A 22,226-nucleotide genomic window follows, 5' to 3' on the forward strand; every position below is an offset into this window, starting at 1 on the left:
ATCTAAGAGGGTGGGTGAGTGACAGTATTCTCACCTCCCTCAAGAATGAGCACGTTTTAAGCTTTTTATTTAGTTGTCTCAAATGCTAGTCTATAGATCCATTTCTTCAAATGGACAGTTCAAGATTCACTATCTCCATATCAGCTCAGACAACTCAGGAAAACAGATGTACTCGGAGCCTCTTGTCTACTAGTGCTGGAGCAGTGCAGCTGCTTTGTAACTTGACGAGTGAACTAGATTGATTGTTGCTAAACAAATTCCTAATCTATGGCACATCCTAGTGGACACTGGACATAATCATGGCTGGAGATCCATCTTGTTGCTCATTTCAATTTCTGTTCATCATGATATCGGCCTACTCTAACAGTTGACCCAATTTAGATGAATGAATCAAGCTTATCAAAATAAAATCCAAAAGGCAGCGCGCATGTCAACAATGCTGTTCATTAACACACAATGCCAGTCTTACAGTATACAGAGCAACATACATTTCTGTGGAGGACATATTATTTACAATAGTATTTGACTGACAGATTTAAACAGTTACACAAACATGTATCATAATAAATAGGTATTTGTAGCATTCTTAGTACCCAATACTGATACATGAATATACTGTATCGAGTGTGCAAGCAGCATGCTAGATCCAGTCTACTTTGATGTTACATTGCTTGATTGAAAAATAACCTGTTAGCTGCACAGCACCAAATACCTGATGTTTGAAATCCCTGTGCAGATACCTTTGACTGGTTTTGCCTTATCTGAACAACCAGAGAAAGTGCCTTTGAAACAGGTGTATCATTCCTTTAAAGGCTGATCCAAATGGCACTTTTTTTGTTGTTCAAATATGTTTTATAACTGGACATTCTTCTCATGCCTGTTCTCGTCTCCTCCATCTGAATGTTAAGACTGAGAAAAATGCTATTTAAACCATCATCTACGTGGTCAGCCTATTTTAAGACTGAGCAGTAGCAGATCCCTTCTGAACCGGGGTCAGTTATTTTAACAAGCTATTTTAAAAGAGGGCATTTATCCTTGTTCCCTCATGTGAACAGGGAGGGCTCCAGCTATTTCTGCTCCTGAGCTTATTTCTGAACGGTTAAGACGGTAATGGACGAGGCCGACGGTAATGGACGAGGCCGACGGTAATGGACGAGGCCGACGGTAATGGACGAGGCCGCGTTGCATCCACAGAAAACAGTTCCAAATAGGTTCCTGTCCTGGTAAAAAGCAATCGAATGCCGCAAGCGATGATCTAACAACCTTCACACTTGACACAGACATGTAATTTACTCAATAGTCCAGCAGACATGCTGTCTCAGCACAGATTTGGAAGAGGCTAAATGAGGGGGGAGAAAGCTGCTTGAGCTTATTAATGATACGGACTTAAATTGCTTTTTGAGGGCATATTTTGCTTTTCGAGTGCATTCAAAAACGTGACCGTTCCCAAAATGGGTTAAACAGATGGATTATCTGAGAGGATTGTCACTTGCGCTGTACTTGGTACTATAAACGTTGTTTCAACAATTTGTCAACATGGACGTGGAATCTATATGGAAAATACATTTGTTTTCGGTTAGATGGAGTCGTGAATCCAACATAGCAATTATTAATTTGTAGAAAAAATTGAATTTAAGCCAGACTAACCCAGTGGCACAGATGGACCTATCCAAGCAGAAGATAAATCTCCTTAAAATGTTGATATTTGGTTGTGTTGTCAACAAAACACAATATTACTTTGCAATACAGTAAATAGCCTTAAGTTTAGACTATCTTAAAAAAAAGAATGTAACATTCAAACTTATAAAAGAGTAACACATACATGACCACATTTTGAGGTTACTGTAATGATATAAAAGGGTGCATGTGCAAGATAGCGTGCATAGATCACAAGTCTGTGGAGATCACCACAACTGCTGTAATAATCTGCACAGAATCTCAAAACGGCATTGATTCCTTGCACCCAGGTACTTTTAATGTAATCTCAACTGCCATCCAGGTAATTTGTTTCTGCTATTAGATTAAGCACAGGGATTTATCAATAACTGACATTGTATTCCCACTTGAGCTTAGCTGTGCTTTAAAATGGTTGAAAGTGCAGTGATAAACATTTTGGGTGACAACTAAACCAAAAATCAACATTGTTTTCTATTGGAATTTAATTTGAGTGGGTTAATATAGGTTGTAATCTCATTAATGTCTCAACCAAATATTACCCCATTATCCACACTGAAATGAGGTAGTGTGGCCAGTGGGGAGAGATTAAATAGGTCATAATCTTTTAGAAACACATTTTTGGATTAATGCACATTGCCTTACATAGACATGTTGATAATAGTCATATTCCTCTGTTCCCATTATGAAGATGGGTTATGTCAAATAACAGTACCAATACAGTGACCAGAGAGACAACTCCGAGGAATCCATACACCCTCATCAAACAGACACCGTATTCAGGCCTGGGCCGTCTCAGCTATAGCGGACGCAACAGATCAGAGAGGCTAACAGTAAAAAAGCAGGATTGTTTTCCATGGTGTTTCTCTGTTGCCTGGATTCCACGTCCGCCTCAAACACATCCAGTTGTCAGGTGTGGTTTCTGTTCCGATGTCAGGGAGGAATCTGGGATACACAGTGACATCTGGAACGTGTCAACGGGAACACCGCTCATCCTCCTGCTGCAACACCGTTTCTCATTCCTGAGGATGTACCGGAGATCTGGGATGTGTTGCTGCCGCATTGTCATGGCGACTAAAATGCTGGTGTAGTGTCCACAGATGGTATTGCAGAGTGGACAGGATCAGCTGCCAAAATCACTTCCTCTCCTCCATTTCTTTTCTCCTCTCCCCCTCATTTTCCCTGAGGGCCTCCATTTGTCTTTCATGTAGGTTTACAAGATATGGGAGTTCTAAGAATAAACTGTATGTAAAAAGTCCCCATTAAAACCTCCTATGCTTCTGTTCTTTAAATATGTATCTAATGTGTTAATATGGCACACATTCTGAAGACAAAGAAAAAAGTGCTCTGCTTAAAAATACTGTTTGGAAACCTATGCTTTGCTGTATGCATATTATCTAATCTAGTGGTATCTAAGGTTCAGACTGTAGCATTTTGATAATTGTGATGTTTTATAGAAAGGTTTCAATGTCTGAGCTTCCTTCCTTCTCCTTAGTAAGATAATGGTGTCAGTGGTAACAGAGGAAGCTAATGATTTGCTTTGGTATGTCCAGTTGAACTACGACCTCCAGAGCTCTGATACCCAGCATCGTCCTTAGGGTCACTCTGCTCAGCTGCTGCAGACTCAATGGAGTACCTACAGGTAGACAAGCGCAAAGGTTTATGGGAGATGTAGTCTCTAGCCACAATATATAGAACACAGGAACAGAGTACTCAAGTGTCAATACAGTCAGATATGAGTCCTAATTTTGTATTTTTAAAGAATGGAGCTTTTGAGCAGGGATTTTATGTTGTCGTTTGCTTGCATAACCCAACAATAGGACTCAATGAGTTGAGCAAATGTTTAAAACTGTATGTCACAATGTCCTTGCACTTCATGAAATAAAGTTAATATTTTTCCTTACAAGAGGTGTCTGTGTCTGATGCCTAGGATACTGTTGCTGTGAGGCTTCTCACACAGACCTGGCCTCACATTGCACGAGTGGCTCTGAGGCAGAGGAATCTGTCTGGGTTTGGGTCTCATCGTCAGTTAATGACAGGTAGCTAAGCTGAATGTTATAGACCTAATTTACTAATTTAAAATCAGCCTCCTGGAACATGAGTAGGATAGACATTAACTTGAGGGACAAGACAGATGGACTGGAGCCTATGTTCAAAATATCTTTCTGACGTAAGACTGCGTATTGGCAGGGGTTAAAGTAAGATAGGACGCAATACCGGACCGTACTAAAAGAATAAATAGACGGGATACGCCGTAGAGGTAAATCATGAGCCTATCACAACAATTAAAACAAAATGACAAAAAAAACTACGCTTTTACAACATTATTTATCATGACCACGTCAGCCAGATGAAAAATGGACTTGAAAGTAGGTGGCATATTATAGACGCTTCAAAATGAGGTGTGGTTCGAGGAGAACACTGACATTTTTCCAAGGCAGAGATGACTGGCCAAGACTGACGCGCACGGACATCAATTCAGGCTACAAGTTAACGCATCCATTCAGGCTACAAGTTAACGCATCCATTCAGGCTACAAGTTAACGCATCCATTCAGGCTACAAGTTAACGCATCCATTCAGGCTACAAGTTAACGCATCCATTCAGGCTACAAGTTAACGCATCCATTCAGGCTACAAGTTAACGCATCCATTCAGGCTACAAGTTAACGCATCCATTCAGGCTACAAGTTAACGCATCCATTCAGGCTACAAGTTAACGCATCCATTCAGGCTACAAGTGTAGGCAGAATGACAATCGCAGAATGCCATTAGACTTTTTAGTGTTTTAACAGATGTTTCTTTCCATTCATCAAATGGTTGGGGCACAGAGCACTGTTTGGCTGTTGGAATTCATTTGTGAGTGGACAAATGTGTGCGTGTAGCCTACATGAGCCTTTTATGGTTTGACATCAGATGAAAACATCATGACTGGTTGTGTTTATGCCACATTGAAAGGTAATACATTTTAGTTAAGTTACAAATCTTCACTACTAGAACCACAGAGATCCTTTTCAATTAAGCTAAGGACCCTGGAACTAAACACCTCCCTCTGCAACTGGATCGTGGACTTCATGAAGGGCCGACCCCAGGTGGTAAGGGTAGGCAACAACACGGCTGCCACGCTGAGCCTCAACACTGGGGTCCCTCAGGGGTGCATGCTTAGTCCCCTCCTGTATTCCCTGTTCACCCACGACTGCGTGGCCAAACACGACTCCAACACCATCATTAAGTTTGCTGACAACACAACAGTGGTAGGCCTGATCACCGACAACGATGAGACAACCTATAGGGAGGAGGTCAGAGAATTGGCAGTGTGGTGCCAGGACAACAACCTGTCCCTCAATGTGAGAAAGACAAAGGAGCTGATCATGGACTATAGGAAAAGGAGGTCCGAACATGCCCCCATTAACATCAATGGGAGCAGGTTGAGAGTTTCAAGTTCCTTTGTGTCCACATCACCAACAAACTATCATGGTCCAAACACACCAAGACCGCCTGGTACGGCAAATGCTTCTGACCGTAAGGCACAACCCAGGGTAGTGTGTATGGCCCAGGATCTATTAATAGGTGGTGTCAGAGGAAAGCCCATAAAATTATCAGAGACTCCAGTCATCCAAGTCATAGACGGTTTTCTCTTCTATCGCACAGCATGTGGTACCAGAGCGCCAAGTCTAGGACCAAAAGGTTCCTCAACAGCTTCTACCCCCAAGCATTAGACTGCTGAACATTTAATGAAATGGCCACCGGACAATTACATTGACGACCCCCCCCGCTCCATTTATTTTGTACCCTGCTGCTACTCGCTGTTTATATGCGTAGTCACTTCACTCCCACCTGCATGTACAAATTACCTCAACTAACCTGTACCCCCGCACATTGACTCGGTACCCCCTGTATATAGCCTTGTTATTGTTATGTTATTGTGTTACTTTTTATTTGGTAAATATTTTCTTAACTCTTGTTGAACTGCACTGTTGGTTAAGGGCTTCTAAGTAAGCATTTCACTGTAAGGTCTACAATTGTTGTACCAGGCGCATTTGACAAATAAAGTTTGATTCGATTTTAAATTAATATGGATGCTACTTTATATGTCATTCTATAATTAGGCCCATAAAAAAAGGAGGCCCCATACCAGGAAGAAATTAAATCTACCTTGACCCGAGTATTGTGTACCAATTAAGAAGTGTTCAAACAGCTGTTTTTGATGGGTTCAACATGATCAAGTTATTTTTTAAATTACTTTTCCACTACCTGTAACTTTTTGATCCTAAAAAATTAGTAATGGGCACCACCTACTGGTGACACTGTGACATTGCTTAGAAATCCCCCCAAAAAACAAATGGGTACAGTACACGTCTGTTGCTTATAACTGGTAACTGCAGTATAAAAACCTCTCTCACACTGACTTACTTTCATAAAACTCTAAGCAGAGTGCAGCGGGAGAACCGGGTTCGATGTAGTCAATGGGCTTCTTATCGTTTTTGTCTTTGGCGTAGATGTTCGCCCCAAACTCCACCAGCATGTCGATCATGTCTACACTCTTCACTTTAGCAGCATGGTGCAGGGCCGTCTTGTGCAGCCGAGCATAATTCACTTTGGCACCTGAGGAAGCAAATGACACAGAGGTTATTAATAAAGATTCACCTCAGAGTTGAGAACTCAAATCCAGGGTTTTATTCTCTATTCAAGACTATTTTCATTGTGTTCTTCTTCTTCAAAATCAAGTAATTTGTTGTTAGTGCTATTCTCTAATGCTCACCTGCGTTGAGTAGTGCCTTGACACAGTCTGTGTGGTCGTTGGCACACGCCACATGCAGTGGGGTCCCATAGTACAGGTCATATGCCTCCAGACTGGCACCTTTAGCGATCATGATCTTCACAACGTCAGCATTACCTGGGACACAAGAACAGACTGTCACAAGTTCTCAAACCATCATGATGCACGCTCATCCTACACCTGCCACACACTTACCCCCCATGCAGGCTTCGTGTAGGGGTGAGGTGGTCCGGGAAGAGAGGGTGGGGTTCACCTTGGCCCCATGCTCCAGCAGCATCCGCACACAGTCAAAGCTCCCGACCGAGCAGGCCTCGCACAGAGGGGTGCTACCGTCCGTGTTACGGGCATCCACCTACAAGACAACACAGCCATTATGTATGTATATATCCTGATTAACTATATATAACATTACTTTCTCTTCTGTTGATCTTTAACCTGTGTTGAATCTGGGACACACTTTTCTCCTGTGATATGACTAGTGTGTTTGTTGACAATCCTGTATTCTTCTATGGCTAACCTACCTCATTTATTGAAGTTATTTCTCTTATCTCTCTCAACCTAGTGACAGTCTCACCTGTGCTCCAGCATCCAGTAGCAGCCTGACACACTGGGTCTGCCCCCTTTCACATGCCTCATGGAGGGGGGTGATAGAGTCCACCGCCACTATGTTGACGGAGGCACCGCTCTGGATGAGTTGCTGCAACTGGGCAGCATGTCCCTCGGAGGCCGCTTTGTGCACCTCGGTCCTCTCCGACCAGCAGCCTGGGGCAAGCCACACAGTCACCAGCCAGAGAGCAAATAGCAAGAGAATACCTATTGCTACATAATCCGCCGGCGTTAGGTGAGTGCATGCTAGATCATCTCTGGTGTTGACATCACATTTTGCCATCGTAAACCTTTACTTGACAATCGATATGGACTAAAACACAACATGGCACATATGTAGCTGATTTACGTTGCTGTTATAGCATGAACACATGCTTGCTAGCTATGACATGCAGTAACCAAATTAATGCTAGCTAGCTGGCATACAATTTCAAGGAGCCGAAATGGTTTTATACGCACCTATGTCTCCAAAGAAGTATGGTCTGGCAGTTTCAACCTCCATCATTTGGTCAAATCCCGATTTATGTTGAAAAACTGTAAATTACGTCCCGCGAGAAGTAAATAAACACATTTGAGCTGCGACACTGACACATCACGTGACTGGTTTTGACATGTCCTTTGACGGATTTAAGGGCGTGCTGGGAGTTGTAGTACAAATGTTTTTGTTTTGCTGTATTGTCCCAAACCATGCTAAAACAAGCTTTCATCTCTATCAAATATTATAACATCATTGTTGCAGGCCTTCTTGAAATTTATTTTACAATGTATTCTTACTGCTTATAGTAATACATCACATCATATTGTATGTGTGTCCCACAGTAAACAAAACATATACAGAAGAAGATGAGATGTGTCCAAACATAGTATTCAAGCTTTTTCCTGTTCCTGATATTCCTTTGGGAATCCATCCATGAGTCAGTTCATAAGGCAGCATCAGCACCCCTCATGTCTCAGAAAATGTAGCTGATGGTACGTTGAGATATGTCCAGTTGACCTACGATCTCCAGATCTAGTACCCAGCAACAACCTCCAGAGCTCTGGCACCCAGCAATGTCCTCAGAGCCACTCTGCTAAGTTGCTGCAGACTCAGAGGAGATAGAGATAACGAGGCAGCCACAATGACAAAAGTCACATAAGGGATGGAGAATCACAAATGGAAAATATTATTGCCTCTAGACTTACTTTATAATACCATAAGCATTGTTCAGTGGGAGCCAGGCTTGGTGTAGTCTATGGGCTTTTTGTTGTCGTTGTCTGTGACATACACGTTGCCTCCAAAGTCCACCAGTAACTCAATCATGTCCACCATCTCTACTCTGGCAGCATGGTGGAGAGCCGTCTCATGGAACTTAGCTGCATTCACCTTGGCACCTGAACAGAAAACACATTCTGTTCACAGTCGATACTTACATTTTCTCAGGAAAATGTGGCTTTGTGGCAGATTTGTGAATGAATTTCCAGTGTCCGCCCAGCATAACAAATACTTGTATGTAAAACGTATACATAAACACTGTATGATACAGAGCCATTGATATGAATACAGCAGTTGCCTGAGACAATGTTTTCCTCTTTGTCCCCATCCTCACCTGCTTTGAGCAGCACCCTGGCGCAGTCCACATGCTCCTGGCACAGGCAGCATGTAGAGGGGTACCGAACTGGAGGTCAAAGGCCTCTAGCAAGACTCCATGCGCTATCATTAGCCTCGCTATATCTGCATTGCCTACAGTATATAGACGGATACTAAACGGTTTCATTAGATATGAAGTTCTCACATATCTATACACACCCACCCCTTCTCTTGCACTCCTACTTCACTCGCCCTAGTGCTGCCCCTTATCTTATTACCTCTTCCTCCAGTCCTCTTACCTCTCCTTCTGCTTAAAACCTATTCCACCAGTCTCTTCCCTCCTATCGTGGTCAGTCTTCCCTCTCCTGCCCTGTTTTCTCCCTCCTCCAGTCCACCTGACCCTGCCTTATCACTATTTCCCCAGTCATATACCCCAGTCTTACCCTTTATGCAGGCCTCGTGCAGGGGAGGCAGTGAGTGCTGTGAGGGAGGGGTTGACTTTGGTTCCATGTTCCAGCAGCATCTTTGCACACTCCAGGCTTCCCGCAGCACAGGCGTTACAGAGAGGAGCGCTACCATGGATGGTCCTCACATCCACCTGGGGGAGAGGGGGTAAAGACGAAGGGATGAAGAGAGGGGGACCACTACTGCTACACATGCTCCAGGTATATTGGTGTCTCTTGCCACAGCTCTATATATTTAGCCCTACTGTAGCTGCCTCACCTGAGCCCCTGCATCGAGTAGCAGTCGGGCAAAGTTTGGATGTCCCTGGATGCATGCCTCATGGAGAGGAGTGATGTTGTCTACTGTCACCATGTTTACAGATGCTCCACCTTCAATCAGCTGTTTCACCTGAAGGGCCCCGCCTCATGAAAAGCAGTTCGGTCTGCCAAAAACCCTAGTAGGAAGGGGAGAGGCTCTGGCACAAACACGACCTCCTGCGTATTTACACTTTGGTTGGGTAATTATGAGTTCATCCAATAAACATTGTTGGGCAGTGGATAAAAGCAAACATATATACATTCACCACCTTTCCGTCAATAATTGGAATTTATGTAGTTCAGATTGAAAAATGGATAGTCCGTTTGCCCAAATCTAAGGCTCACCAATATTTCCAAAGTTAGAACGCCATGGCGCTGTCATTTCCATTGCAGGATTTTCCATTGAGAAATATTAGCGTGACAGAAACAAAATCAACATGAGTGTACTGGGTTTATTTATCAGAACAGGGTCCATGTGATGATTGGGACAGGAAAGCCGCAGAGGCTTCTGGGAGTTGTAGTTCTAACCTTGAGATTTACTTGGGGCTTTGAAGTACCAAACATGTAACAGCATTTTGATTCTGTGGACATGCCATGTTATGTGCGTTTTACCATTACACATAAGACGGTTACAAATAGGCTGCCATATTAATACCAACCAGCCAATACAGAATTTCACCAAATCCAGAGTAATCTTTGCACTTCATTAAAGGATGGTCTTTGTCATAAGAATCAGACTGTTCGTGTCTGTTTTTAGTCCTGCATCAATAAATAACTCAAAGATCCTCTTCAGTGCAAAGTTCATAGATGCTTCAGCAGACAGTTTAGGTTGGTGATATCATAAAATAGTAGAGGAAGTGTCAAAGGCAAAGCTTCCAATACTCAAACGACCACACAAAAGCCCAGACAGCAATACTCGCTTCGACTCACAACTGAATAAGGACAAATACTTTTGTTTTTTCACAAGTTAATTTTTACTTTGCAGTACAGAAATCATTTGAGCACCGTCTTTTTGTAATCTTGTTTTTTTATTTTTATACATTGATGACATTTAAACAGGGCCCTTGTCATATCAATACTGCCATAGTAGACATTTGGTCCTTTTAAAGCAATTAGTCAACCTCACCACAAATCCCCAACCTGCTGCAGTCTGCTTGGGTCTGTTCATTTTTAATAGTAAAGGAAAGAATAGTATTCTATTACATTATGGTTACTCAAGCTGCTGCAAACAGGTCCAGGTAGTTGGACTACACTTGCTCGTTCAGTGGCTTGGCCTAGGTACAGTAAGATGCCTTGCCCAGGGCTGTCTGCTAGAGGCTGGAGATGAGCCACCAGGACAAGGGAGCTGATAAATGAAAACAAAAAACAAGGCCCCCCCCCAATCACAATCGATGGGAGTATTTATATTAGCTGGTAACAGGAAACAATTAAAAGCTTCCTCTCTCTCACAAGGTTTTGGTGGTCAAATGAAGCTTTGCTGGCCAAACCCTTTTTTGGTTACGGCCTGTTAGGAATATTGCTTCATTGTAAACTGGAACAAGCCAAGCCACTCACTTACCTCCCTCACAACAACGAAAACACCTGACAAGAAAAATACAACTGATCTGATCACATTTCATGATTCACTTCCCCAAAACACTTATGCTTTTACATGGTTGCATTATTTATTTTTAGTATTTGAACAAAATGGATTTGACCCTCCCACACCGTGGTACTGTTTTCTTTTGATTGATCAATCGATTTGACATATTTGGACTAAATCCAGGAGAGAAAATTATCAGTTACATTATGAAAAAGAATGTAGGGCGTATGTATACCAATGTTCAGTGCAACAACTGTCTGAATGTAATTATAAAAGGCATTAACTCCCACTTGGCCCCCTTTTCCAGTGATGCTATATTGTAACTTCATATATAGGGTGAACTTCCATAACGGGCAAAACATATACTTGGATCGCCAGCCAGCCCATTTATCTATATTTTTGGATAGTTTTCCTTATTTTTTAAAGATTTCAGTTGTCGGTGGCAAATATCTGATATTCACGAGTGTTGCAGACTCGCTCGTTTCTCTACTGGTCAGCTGCGTCGCCGAAGATGTCGTTCTTCTTGCGCTCCATCTCGGCAAAGTCAAATTCGGTTCCCGTCATCCGCTTGTAGATGTCCTTGATGTCGTCGCAGGTGGTCTCGAAGTGGGTGGTAGCGTCGTAGGTACGGGACATGAAGATCTACACCAACAAAAAGAAACAGATGGTTAAACACAGGCAAACAAGACCAGCAATAATGATATTTTTGTTAACACAAGGTCACTGGATTTGACTGGGGTAAGCAGAAACAAACAGAAGTAATGGACCCACCTGGCTTTCAGCACCCATGTCAGTTGGTGCGTACTGGTCACTGATGCTCACAAACCTGCAGAGAGAAATGACAACGTCAACATGACCGTAGCAAAGACTAGTGGGAGAACGCCAACAATTTAGTGATGAGGCTCGTACTTCTGCTCGACAGGCTCCAGCAGGTCCATGGCTGGTTTGACCTCCATCTCAGGGTTGTCCGTCTCCACTGTGGTGCTGATGATGGCTACATACTTCCCCTGTGCTGCCACATTATGAGTATAGGAGATCATGCACACGTAGATATCTGAGATGAAGAAAAAAAAGATTGGTAAATTCAATATTTCGCTCCTTGTCTGAGTTGGGTGCGATTTGGGGCAGTGATATGGTTAAGTCCATGCCATCCTTCAAAAACTCATTTGATTCACCATCATCTCACCCTCAGCGGGGTCAGGGATACAGTATCTTCAAACTAGCTTCCTTTTCCCCTTAAACCCGGATGTAGGGACCCCCCTCAGGCATTTATTGTACACCTGCTACGTGATGTTAGTCTTAAGTAGAGTACTCAATAGTTTTGGGTAGTTGAGCGTGAAGATGGTCTCTCATGTTTGATTTATAAATCTCATGCGTTGTTTCCATGGGGGCCTTGCGTGGTGACACCACTTCCGGCAGTGGGGCTCACCGTGCTTCCTGTTGACCTGGTTCTGGGGGATGATGATCTGGCAGGAGTTGGCGTCACTGGTGTTCTTGATGGGGTGGCTCATGATGCAGATGACCCGGATCACCTGACCGACCTTGGTTGTGCGGTCCATTAGATAGCTGGGATCGCAGATCAGCTGCTTACAGCGGGCGATCTGAGGTGGGGGGGGGGGTTAAGTATTAGCACCAAGATTACACATGCCTTCCTCTAGTCCTCAAGAGTATGGCCTCTATATAAGCCGGGGAGAAATAAGATTTTTACCTCTCCCTCAGACTTGACTCCCACTACTTTTCCATCGTCCATGACAATCTCCTCAATGGGCTTGTTCAGCATGTAGGTTCCTCCGTAGATAGCACTTAATCTACAGGAAGGAGACAGGGAACGAGAGGGAGAGATTCTGTAAAGCATGTTCAATTCTCTGACAAAGTACATTTTAACTAGAAGCACACAGTTCAGAATACTATTGTATACTTTCAAGAAATAGCACTTTGAAAAAGACCCATCTAAATTCAAACAGTCTAACAGCAAAATAAGAAGAAATAATTGGGCATACTGCTGAACATTGTATTTGGATTCAAACGAGTCAAACTTTGATTTCCATAGTGAAAGTCAACAAGCCAAAACACGGATGAAACAAAAAGGCAGCTAGACAGAAAATGATAGAGGTTAGAAGTCAGAGTTGAGCCTTACCTGGCGAACCCTTGGGGCAGCTCCCCCAGGCCGTAGAGGGGGTAGAGGTACGGACTCTTGCCATATCTGGCCAGAGACTCACTGTACAGCTTGATCCTGTTTAGCGAGTCCATGCAAGGCAGGTCCAGGTACCTGCGAGAGAGGAGAGAGACAAGAATGAATACAGTGCTTTCTTTGAATATATAACCAAGTTTCTTGAAAGAATGGAAAATATAATGACTACCTTTGACACCATGTGCTTGTTAGGCTACCATGTCATGTAAACGGTATATCATAACGGTGACATTCCAGGTCACCTTTATCACAGTCTCAGAATATTGCTATATCCTGAAATCTGATAATCAACGTAGTGCAACTGCAAACAAGACTACCTGTAATTCTTCTTGCTTTTTAGTTAACCCCAAAATGGCTGAACACCTTCCATCTCTGGCTCAGCCAATAAGAAGATGCAGGTGACTCACTCGTCTGTCCGGTAGAGGGCGAGGGAGTGTCCTGTGAAGTCGATGACATCCTGGCCCAGGTCAAACTTCTTGAACACGTCCCTCATCGTCGTCTTGTTGGGGTCTACACCCTCCATGGTCTTGGGGTCGTTTTCATCAAAGTTAGCCACGAAAACCAGGAACTTCCTGAAGCGCCGTTTCTCAAACAGCCCCATCAGACCTGTAGGGAAGAGAGTTGTGCTATTCAGGGGTAGCTAATTATCTACATGATTGAGAGCTGAAAAGCAAGATAATACAGAACCAGGAAGAGGTTATTTGTGAGGAGCTGCGGTGACAGTAAGACATTTTGACGTATGACATGTCAACAATTCACCGTTTTAGACTGCTGTAAGCTGGATGGATATTAGACTTGATTAAAAGTTTACTGTATGCAGAGTTAACCTGAGCTTATCAGACATATAAACTACAAAACCCAACATCTCCTCTATTTCCCATAGTCCCCCTGTACCACTCACTGGATGCCAGGGCCTCGGTCTCGGTGGAGGGCACTTTGTAGATGCTGCCCTTTTTGTAGACGAAGCTGCCTTCGATCACCTTGAAGTCCAGGTAGCGCGTCACCTGTGTGATCAGCAGCATGCGGACCAACTGACCTGCACAGGTGAGAGACAAATCAGTGTTACCTTTCCCAGACAGGTTGGGAGAATAAAGTTCAATCCAATTCAAAATCACTTTTACATATACAGCTTCATTAGTCTTCAAATTGAAAGTTCTCTCTGTTGCCTCATCCTGTCAACCACATCCAATCATTGCTAGGCAACAAGATCAGTCGCACTATCAAATATGGCCACGACCCAACTACTGAATATTCCAGAATCACATTTGGTATTCATCCCTTTTCCCCTGAGACCAAGAATGAAGTGCTATATCTAAGGCCCAGAGTTTTTCCTTGTCTGGTGACACGGTCAGGAAAACTCCTGGCCCTAGTTAATATAATATATAATAAAAAGTGGTGATTAGTGTTTACCGTTGGCCATGAGGAACTTCGGGATGAGGTCCACATTCCAGTCCCGGCCTTTTCCCATGGACTCCGGCGGAGCGCCTGGGAGACTGAAGCGTTTATACAGCTAAAAGAGAGAATCATTTGCCATTTTGTTGAAGCAGCAATTTAGCCAAGAGGAATACAACAGAGTGCATATATAAGCAGCAACTGACTATAATGATCATGTGCAGTCACCCATTTTTAAGGATATTCAGATTAGTATGACTAGTTCCTTGTTCTCTTTCTCATGCCTCCTCATTCAGATTCATACGGTTACAAACATTTCTGGGAAATGGGTGAGTTGGCATCCTGACTGTTATGTTGTGTAAGAGAATGGTGCAGTCTTAGTTTGTGTCTTGTGTGGCCTGTTGAGGTTGGTCTTATGGGTCAGCGCCTCAGAGGACAGAGGTCGACTTACATCCTCCAGGGGAGTGATGGAGGCACTCTCTGCCCCGTAGTAGGAGTTCCGGTCCATGTGCAAGACCTTCTTCCCCTTCACCGACATGATTCCTGACAGGATGCATTCCTATTGGACGAGAGACAGGAGAGGGGTTTGAGCATCACGCAAATCACTTAAACCTGGATAGTTGCCAATATCGCATAGGTCAAACATTTGGAATGATAATTGAATCCTAGATATTGATTTTCATGTTTGAGATTGTATTGTTGTATGAATATTGCTGGTATCAGTTTTTTCTTCTTCTCCAGATAGGATTGTGTTTCATAATGGCAGATGCACAGACAGTCACGGTCTCGTTACGCCAGAAAATGCACTAAAAGCCTCACATTTCACACAGCCCAGATTCAACTAGACAAGGAAACATTTGAGGCTTTGTCGCAGATGTAGTCAAAGTAATGAATGTGGTCCCTGTCTGGTTTTTCCCTGTCTTTTCATGCTCCAATCTGATAACTGACTGTGTGGCCGGCAACAGTGGACCAGTCCAGCTGGCAGGGTCTCTATAATGATAGCTTATGCTAGTGGTCTATCCATGCTTCCCCTCTGCTTGCCGTGTGTGTACTTAAGATGGATTAACACTGATTATATAGTGTAAGCAATAATTTAGCCTAATAAGCGGGAATTTCATAAAAATAGGATTGATATGACACAACAGACAAACATTAAATCTACTGTTGAATCTTCTTGGAGAGTAGACTTATGTAGCCTAACTACCATGACCCGCTAAGGCTTTGACTGAAGATGGCCTCAGTTCTGGTGTGTGTGTTCGCCACTTTTGATAAGGAGGGCAGTGGAGGAGAGGGGGGGGGGGCGTGGGTGGGACCAGAGTCACAGAATTAATTCAGTATGAGCTCCAGTTTGGTTAAAAGTAGAGAAGCAGATTTCAGAATCTACAACACAGAACTCTATTCAACATTCTCTGTCATTCTAGAGTAGAGGCAGTCTGTAGTGACTGTGTCGCCACAAAATAAAGGGTTTTAGCAATGGCCGCTGAAGCGGGGAGCTATGCAGAGAGGGGAGTAGGTTTGAGAGTCCAATTCAACTCACGCTCCATTTAAAAGACGGAATTTAGGCTAGATAGTACAACCAAGCTGCCGATCAGCAGCTTTCTGTTTCTCTCTTAGCAGTGCTAGGCTGCGATTCGACTTCCTCTGTCAAGGCAAAAGTTAGTCAAGAATCACAGACTGCCTGGTACAGTACGGCCGGCCGGCCAGCCAGCCAGCCAGCGGAAAACGTGCACGCGTGTGACTGACTCTCGAATTCCCACCATCTTTCAAAAGGCCTTAAGATTACGGCAGCTGGTTTGTAGAAGCAGCAAAACACTTGGACTTTATTCAGAAAAAAAGTTCAACTGAAATGCGGCCCGATTCAGAACACTGTGCTGACAGAGGGTTACCTCATCCAGTAGCTTCTGCCTGCATATTGAATCCGCAATATTTGATCTTACTGTAACAAATCACCCTAGATAAGGCCGTGGAATGACTCAGATTTAATATAATGGGGGGAGAAGAGGTGACAGGTTGTGTTTGTGGGAGAGGCATTTTTTATAGGCTACACTGTGTTGACAATGACTAATAACACAACAGGACACCACAGCATCATGATTCCAGACTCCTGGTGTACACTGCTGCCAGGTCTTACACAATGCATTATGTCACAGGAAGTGACTCTGTTGTGGCTATTGTTTTAGTTTCCATCTCCCTAGAGTCCGCAGCATTCAGATCAGGGCAACTTAGGACAGGGCTCCGGTGTACAAAAACAGCACCCCACCTCTGCTGTTCCCATCATCGTGGGGATACAGGGTCCCTGACCCACTTGCCAGCCCCGTGCTAGCCCTAGCCAACCCCTCTGTCTGGAGCTGGGCAAGTTTAAAGTAAGGACAGTATAATTTCCTCACCACTGCATTTTCAGACCATGGGCCTTAACATTAGACAAACAAGGACTTTTACTGAGCTAAAAAAAAAAAGCACTGACCGGTCAGGAAAAATAAAATCAATGTCCACTCTCAGAGAGAAGCATTGATGTCACTCAACGTGAGATTAAAGAGATGCAGGACTGCCTGTGCTGCAGATCCGCAGTGGAAGCATGTGCTCATCTCACTGACTGGTAGTCTACCACAAGCACATGAGGAATGTATTTTTCATAAAAGGCATCTTAGAAAAAGGTGCAGGTACAGCCTTTGATGTCCCATCCATAATGAACAAATTACCATTTTAGTACCAATTATTACAGATGTATTTCTTTCGTGGGAAAAGGGCACCATAAAAGGTGCAACTGAAAGTCCAAACGTGCCTTGAGGATTTCGGGTTAGAGAAAAATACCTCAGCCACCATGTGGTAAGGCAAGCTGTTCATATTTCCCTATTCATTTAGGAAGACAATCAGAGAAAGGCTGGAGGTCTATGCTCAATTTGGTTGTGTGGCGTAAAATTGTCCATGTTTCTCATCACGGTTTTGTAAATCCATTAAATATACATGGAGGGTGGCAGGTAGCCAAGTGGTTAGAGTGTTGGGCCAGTAAGGAAAAAAGGTTGCTGGTTTGATTACCCGAGCCGTCAAGGTGAAAAACCTGTCAACGTGTCAAGGCAGTCAAGGCAGTTAAGCCCAATTTGCTCCAGGGGCACTGTTCTACTCTGGTTGACCTTGTTAAAACAACACATTTCCCTATCTGGTGTTTGACAAAACATTTTTTTTTTGGTGCTGTAACTTCCAGAATATATGGCAGTAAATGGATGCCTTCCAGACACAATTTTGAGTGGCATGTGACTCAGGCAGCCCTGCTGTCTGTAGGCTCTGACATTCTGCTGGGGGTAGCCTAGGCATCACAACCTCGGGCTGAGAGATGGGAAGAAATCAATCCTCAATGCAAGAAGAATCAAACACAACCAATAAAACACATTGAAGTCAGGGGGGGAGGGGTTTCACAGTTAAATCTTTACCACAGCAGCCCTATAAAAAGCAGGTGGATTTTTATGACGAGTGATTGACTGAGGCCCACTCTGAAGATGGTAAAGTGTTGGGCGGCTCTCTGAAGTTCAAAAGGCCAGTGTGAGTCACGCTAGGAACAAGAGTGACTGTGTGCTAGTGCCACCCTGGCTGACCTTTCCCCACAATTCCTTCATGTGTGGCTCCAAAAGGTTGGGATCCAATATCTGGACTGCATCTGTAATGTCATTGCACACTCTCAGGATCCACACACAGTACAAGAACAATCACATCTTCTTCCCTTTCTCTAATTGATTGACACTCAAAGTTATTACCAAAAATCTAGCCTCCATGTTTAATCCACTACTGCAGCCCGATATCCTTCTATCAGGAAAAAGGTGATTGGCCAGAATGAAATCAGATTAATGGCATCACATGACAGCCAACAGTATCAAGTGGTGGTGTAAAAGAGGGGCTTATAATATTGATGACCATGCCCTCCTGGGCCTCTTTTTATTTAACCTTAATTTAAATAAGCAAGTCAGTTAAGAACAAATTCTTATTTACAATGGCAGACTAGGAACCGTGGGTTAACTGCCTTCAGGGGTAGAACGACAGATTTATACCTCGTCAGCTCAGGGATTCGATATAACAACCTTTCAGTTACTGGCCCAACTCTCTAACCACTAGGCTACCTGCCACCCCCATCCATTAAGTATGGGGACAGACGGACAAGGACACCACAATCCACCCCAGCCAAGTCCCAGATGCTGGGGAGACTTAGAGGTAGATGTATGCTAGGCCCCAGCTGCAGAGGGAGGAGGATACATACAATAAAGGCATATCCCAGAACAGCCAGTTCTCCTTTCCCCACCATGTCTTTCTCAACCACAAAGAGGAACCACATGTACCACAATCAGTGTGGAGTGTGTGTCAGGCAGGGAGATGCTTGAATAAATGCCAAACAGAACTGGATACTTGCTAGGGTTGACCTGCATCAGTTGGAACTAAGCCCATCTCTCGTTTCGTACCACTGTATCATAGTATATGGCGCCAGTTAGGTCGACGTGATGCCTCAGAGCTCTGACAACGGTCTGTCTGGCTTTTGTAGAACTTAAACTTGCCCTGTACTCTCAGTTCCTCTGCGACCGAACCACACCCACCTGCGGTCTAAAACAACAGAGGAGTCACCAACCCAAAAGCCAACCCTCTCAACCAGGCTGCCTACTCCTACGCTGACAAGCCAAAATGCCTTCCTGACTGCCACATCCTGTTGGAGTGGACTACACAAAACGTGGCTGCACAGGATTCTGAACGATTTCACACAATTCCTGGATGGAATATGGAATTCCTAAGTTATGTAATCATGGAATATGACAGTCAGTGTGACTGACAGCAAAGGAACTAGCTGGACCTATATCAGTGAAAGTATTGCTTTCAAACCTTGGCAATGGATTGTTTCCCAATGTAACAGTATGATTGTCTTCTTGTGTGTGTGTGTTCTATTGCTGAACTGTTATTTTTAACAACACACGCCCCCACCTGAGTCAGACATGCGAGACAGACAGGAAACTGTAAATAGATCATCTGAGTGAGGCCTCAGAGTACAGTAAATTCTATCAAGTTTTTCCTGTCATGCCTCAACCGAGTGTTTTACAGCTGAGTAAAGGAGTGTGAACAACATACCATCGGTCATTTTGGTTCTCTCAATGATTCCATGTATGTTCTTGTGAGCTAGCTACAAAATGTACGAGAACTAATATCCGTGACAGAATATCCTTTGATAAAAATATAATTTGCTGGCTGGCTAGTGGATACAAAGTAATTAACTAGTACTGCTGAATCAACTTGAGAAACTGGCTAGCGAAATCAGGGTTTCCAAAACTCGGTCCTTGGGCTCCCCCTGCGTGCACGTTTTGGTTTTTGCTTTGATTACTTGAGTAAGCCGTGCAGTGCAGGACAGAGTTTGGGAAACCCTGAGATGGCGGTGGGGTTATGGTAGGCAGGCATAAGCTATGGACAATGAACACAATTTAATGATATTGATGGCAATTTGAGTGCACAGCGATACAGTGACAAGCTCCTGAGGCCCATTTTAGTTCCATTCATCCACCGCCATCACCTCATGTTTAAGCATAATGCACACATTTCACAGGGATCTGTAAATAATTTCAGGAAGCTGAACATGTCCCAGTTCTACCGTCGCCTGTATACTCAGACATCTCACCCATTGAGCATGTTTGGGATGCTCTGGATCGACGTGTAGGACAATGTGTTCCAGTTCCCGCCAATATCCAAAAACTTTGTGCAGCCATTAAAGAGGAGTGGGACAACATTCCACTGGCCACAATCAACTCTATGTGAAGGCGATGTGTCACGTTGCATGATGCAAATGGTGGTCAAACCAGACCAACAAATGCATATCTGTACTCTGGGTCATGTGAAATCCATAGATTAGGGCTTAATTTATTTAAATTGACTGATTTCCTATATAAACTGTAACTCCAGTAAAATCTTTGAAAATGTTGCGTTTATATTTCTGTTCAGTGTACTATAGGTACACCAGTTAGATTAGCTAACTAGTTACAATTTAGCTACAGTAGCTAATCTAATACTCGCGGGGAGAATCTCCTCCCCAAAACAAACCAAAACCACCGCCTGTTGAAAAATCCAAGCACTCATGAATAAAGCTTCATCGCATGGTGATGGTAACGTTACATAAATTAGTATTCAACTCGAAAATTACACTACCTTTGTATCACACTCAACATGAGAGCATATGCACACTTTTTCAAAATAAAAAAAGGGACAATACACTGTCAAACTGGGACACGTTAGCCTAAACAAAGCTGGCATTAGCTACAATAGCTATCATGCTAACCAATTAGCTACCAATGCCAGCTAGATTTTCACACTTGATTTATAAACAGCATGCATGAATATGAGACCGAGGCACCACCTTAAAATGACGTTAAACGTATTAGTAGTTACCTAGCTAACTACCGAAAGTTAGGTTAATTGAGAAAAATATTTGTGAATGCAAACATTGACAGACGTGACCACTGACAGTAGTTAGCTAGCTAGCTTATTAGGCCCAGCCGATAGTTGAACTAGGCTAGCTAGCGCCGTAGCGGGTTAGCAAAGCTCGACAAAGTGGAATTGATGGAACATATTGCCTCTGAGCATCGCTAAGATTATTCAAGGAACGAATTGGCATTGTACAATTATTCTCACCGTCAGTCCGGTACCCAGCACGATAACGTCGTATTCTTCATTCATTTTCCCAGGTATTTTCTCCTCTTTTCCTGAATAGTGGCCCGAAGAAAATGGAGATCTGCAAAACTGGAGACGAAAGGGGCTGCGGTTCAACGTCAAGCGATACTGCTTCACTTTAGGGGAGGAGCCTATAGTCTTCTGTCAGAAACGGGAACATTTCTCCAATTTCTGGGTACTGATAATGAATCGATTATATACTTATCAATGGACATTTCCCGACATATATTTTTCATAAGAATCGTGCTTTTATTCGTCTTGTAATTTGTAAAAGTCTACTGTAGCTACCGTACTCCACCACCTGCCTATGCTGAGTATTTATTTTGTCAGAGGTGTGTCCTCTTTGACATTGTCCTTAGCCCCATTATACCGTGTGTGTATGTTTTGTGTGTGTGTGTGTGTGTGTGTGTGTGTGTGTGTGTGTGTGTGTATGTTTTGTGTGTGTGTGTGTGTGTGTGTGTGTGTGTATATGTGTGTGCGTTTGCTATGCATAGATCACCTTGGTTCACTTAGCAAGTCTTTCCCGGATGGACAGGATCCAGTCCACATTGCATCCTCAGTTTGCTTTGGTGAGTCAGTAGGTCAGGTGACAAACTCACACAATCATAACAACATAAAAACTCCCCTAATCCTTTCTTTAATCCTTCATATTCCAAACTGCCACATGCAGTGCCTTCAAAAAGTATTCACACCCCTTTACTTTTTCCACATTTTGTTGTGTTACAGCCTGAATTTAAAGGGGATTAAATGTAGATTTGTTTTGTCACTGGCCTACCAAACACTACCAAACATTTTACTAATTAATAAAAAATGAAAAGTTCAAATGTCTTGAGTCAATAAGTATTCAACCCCTTTGTTATGGCAAGCCTAAATCATTTCAGGAGTTAAAATGTGCTTAACAAGTCACATAATAAGTTGCAAGGACTCACTCTGTGTGCAATAATATTGTTTCACAATATTTTTTGAATGACTACTTAATCTCTGTCC

At 43.3% G+C, this 22,226-nt stretch overlaps 2 protein-coding genes and 1 pseudogene across 4 annotated transcripts; all 3 read right to left on the reverse strand.

Annotated features, from left to right (window-relative positions):
* Nucleotides 1–425: 425 nt before the first annotated feature.
* On the reverse strand, nucleotides 426–7,671 carry LOC112216957 (ankyrin repeat and SOCS box protein 13). Of its 3 annotated transcripts, none has more exons than XM_024377125.1 (6): nucleotides 7,519–7,671; nucleotides 7,028–7,272; nucleotides 6,649–6,805; nucleotides 6,436–6,570; nucleotides 6,087–6,278; nucleotides 426–3,310 (listed from the first exon to the last, which is right to left on the reverse strand). In XM_024377125.1, exons 1-6 carry the CDS (start codon nucleotides 7,562–7,564, stop codon nucleotides 3,183–3,185), a joined length of 903 nt encoding a protein of 300 aa, XP_024232893.1. In that variant the 5' UTR covers nucleotides 7,565–7,671; the 3' UTR covers nucleotides 426–3,182. The 3 variants fall into 3 exon arrangements, with proteins under 3 accessions (XP_024232893.1, XP_024232894.1, XP_024232892.1); XM_024377126.2 differs by having other exon boundaries at nucleotides 7,028–7,215; nucleotides 7,519–7,670; XM_024377124.2 differs by having other exon boundaries at nucleotides 7,028–7,666.
* Nucleotides 7,672–7,801: 130 nt separating this feature from the next.
* LOC112216958 lies at nucleotides 7,802–9,769 on the reverse strand (annotated as a pseudogene).
* A 568-nt stretch (nucleotides 9,770–10,337) lies between these two features.
* LOC112216960 (rab GDP dissociation inhibitor beta-like) lies at nucleotides 10,338–21,493 on the reverse strand. Its single transcript, XM_042300307.1, has 11 exons — nucleotides 21,201–21,493; nucleotides 15,004–15,111; nucleotides 14,571–14,670; nucleotides 14,062–14,196; nucleotides 13,568–13,766; nucleotides 13,107–13,238; nucleotides 12,678–12,777; nucleotides 12,399–12,570; nucleotides 11,879–12,023; nucleotides 11,741–11,795; nucleotides 10,338–11,611 (listed from the first exon to the last, which is right to left on the reverse strand). Exons 1-11 carry the CDS (start codon nucleotides 21,243–21,245, stop codon nucleotides 11,456–11,458), a joined length of 1,347 nt encoding a protein of 448 aa, XP_042156241.1. The 5' UTR covers nucleotides 21,246–21,493; the 3' UTR covers nucleotides 10,338–11,455.
* Between the last annotated feature and the right edge of the window lie 733 nt (nucleotides 21,494–22,226).

This window comes from Oncorhynchus tshawytscha, linkage group LG17 (assembly GCF_018296145.1).
Source record: "Oncorhynchus tshawytscha isolate Ot180627B linkage group LG17, Otsh_v2.0, whole genome shotgun sequence".
Classification (NCBI taxonomy): Eukaryota; Metazoa; Chordata; class Actinopteri; order Salmoniformes; family Salmonidae; genus Oncorhynchus; species Oncorhynchus tshawytscha.

Coding starts and splice junctions, on each gene's coding strand:
- LOC112216957 (XM_024377124.2), bottom strand. CDS start 7,342: ATGGCAAAATGTGATGTCAACACCAGAGATGATCTAGCATGCACTCAC. Junction 6,806..7,027: donor TACTGGATGCTGGAGCACAG/GTGAGACTGTCA, acceptor GTTGTCTTGTAG/GTGGATGCCCGTAACACGGA. Junction 6,571..6,648: donor ACACGAAGCCTGCATGGGGG/GTAAGTGTGTGG, acceptor CTTGTGTCCCAG/GTAATGCTGACGTTGTGAAG.
- LOC112216960 (XM_042300307.1), bottom strand. CDS start 21,245: ATGAATGAAGAATACGACGTTATCGTGCTGGGTACCGGACTGACG. Junction 14,671..15,003: donor CCATCACTCCCCTGGAGGAT/GTAAGTCGACCT, acceptor TCTCTCTTTTAG/CTGTATAAACGCTTCAGTCT. Junction 13,239..13,567: donor GCCCTCTACCGGACAGACGA/GTGAGTCACCTG, acceptor CCTCTCTCGCAG/GTACCTGGACCTGCCTTGCA.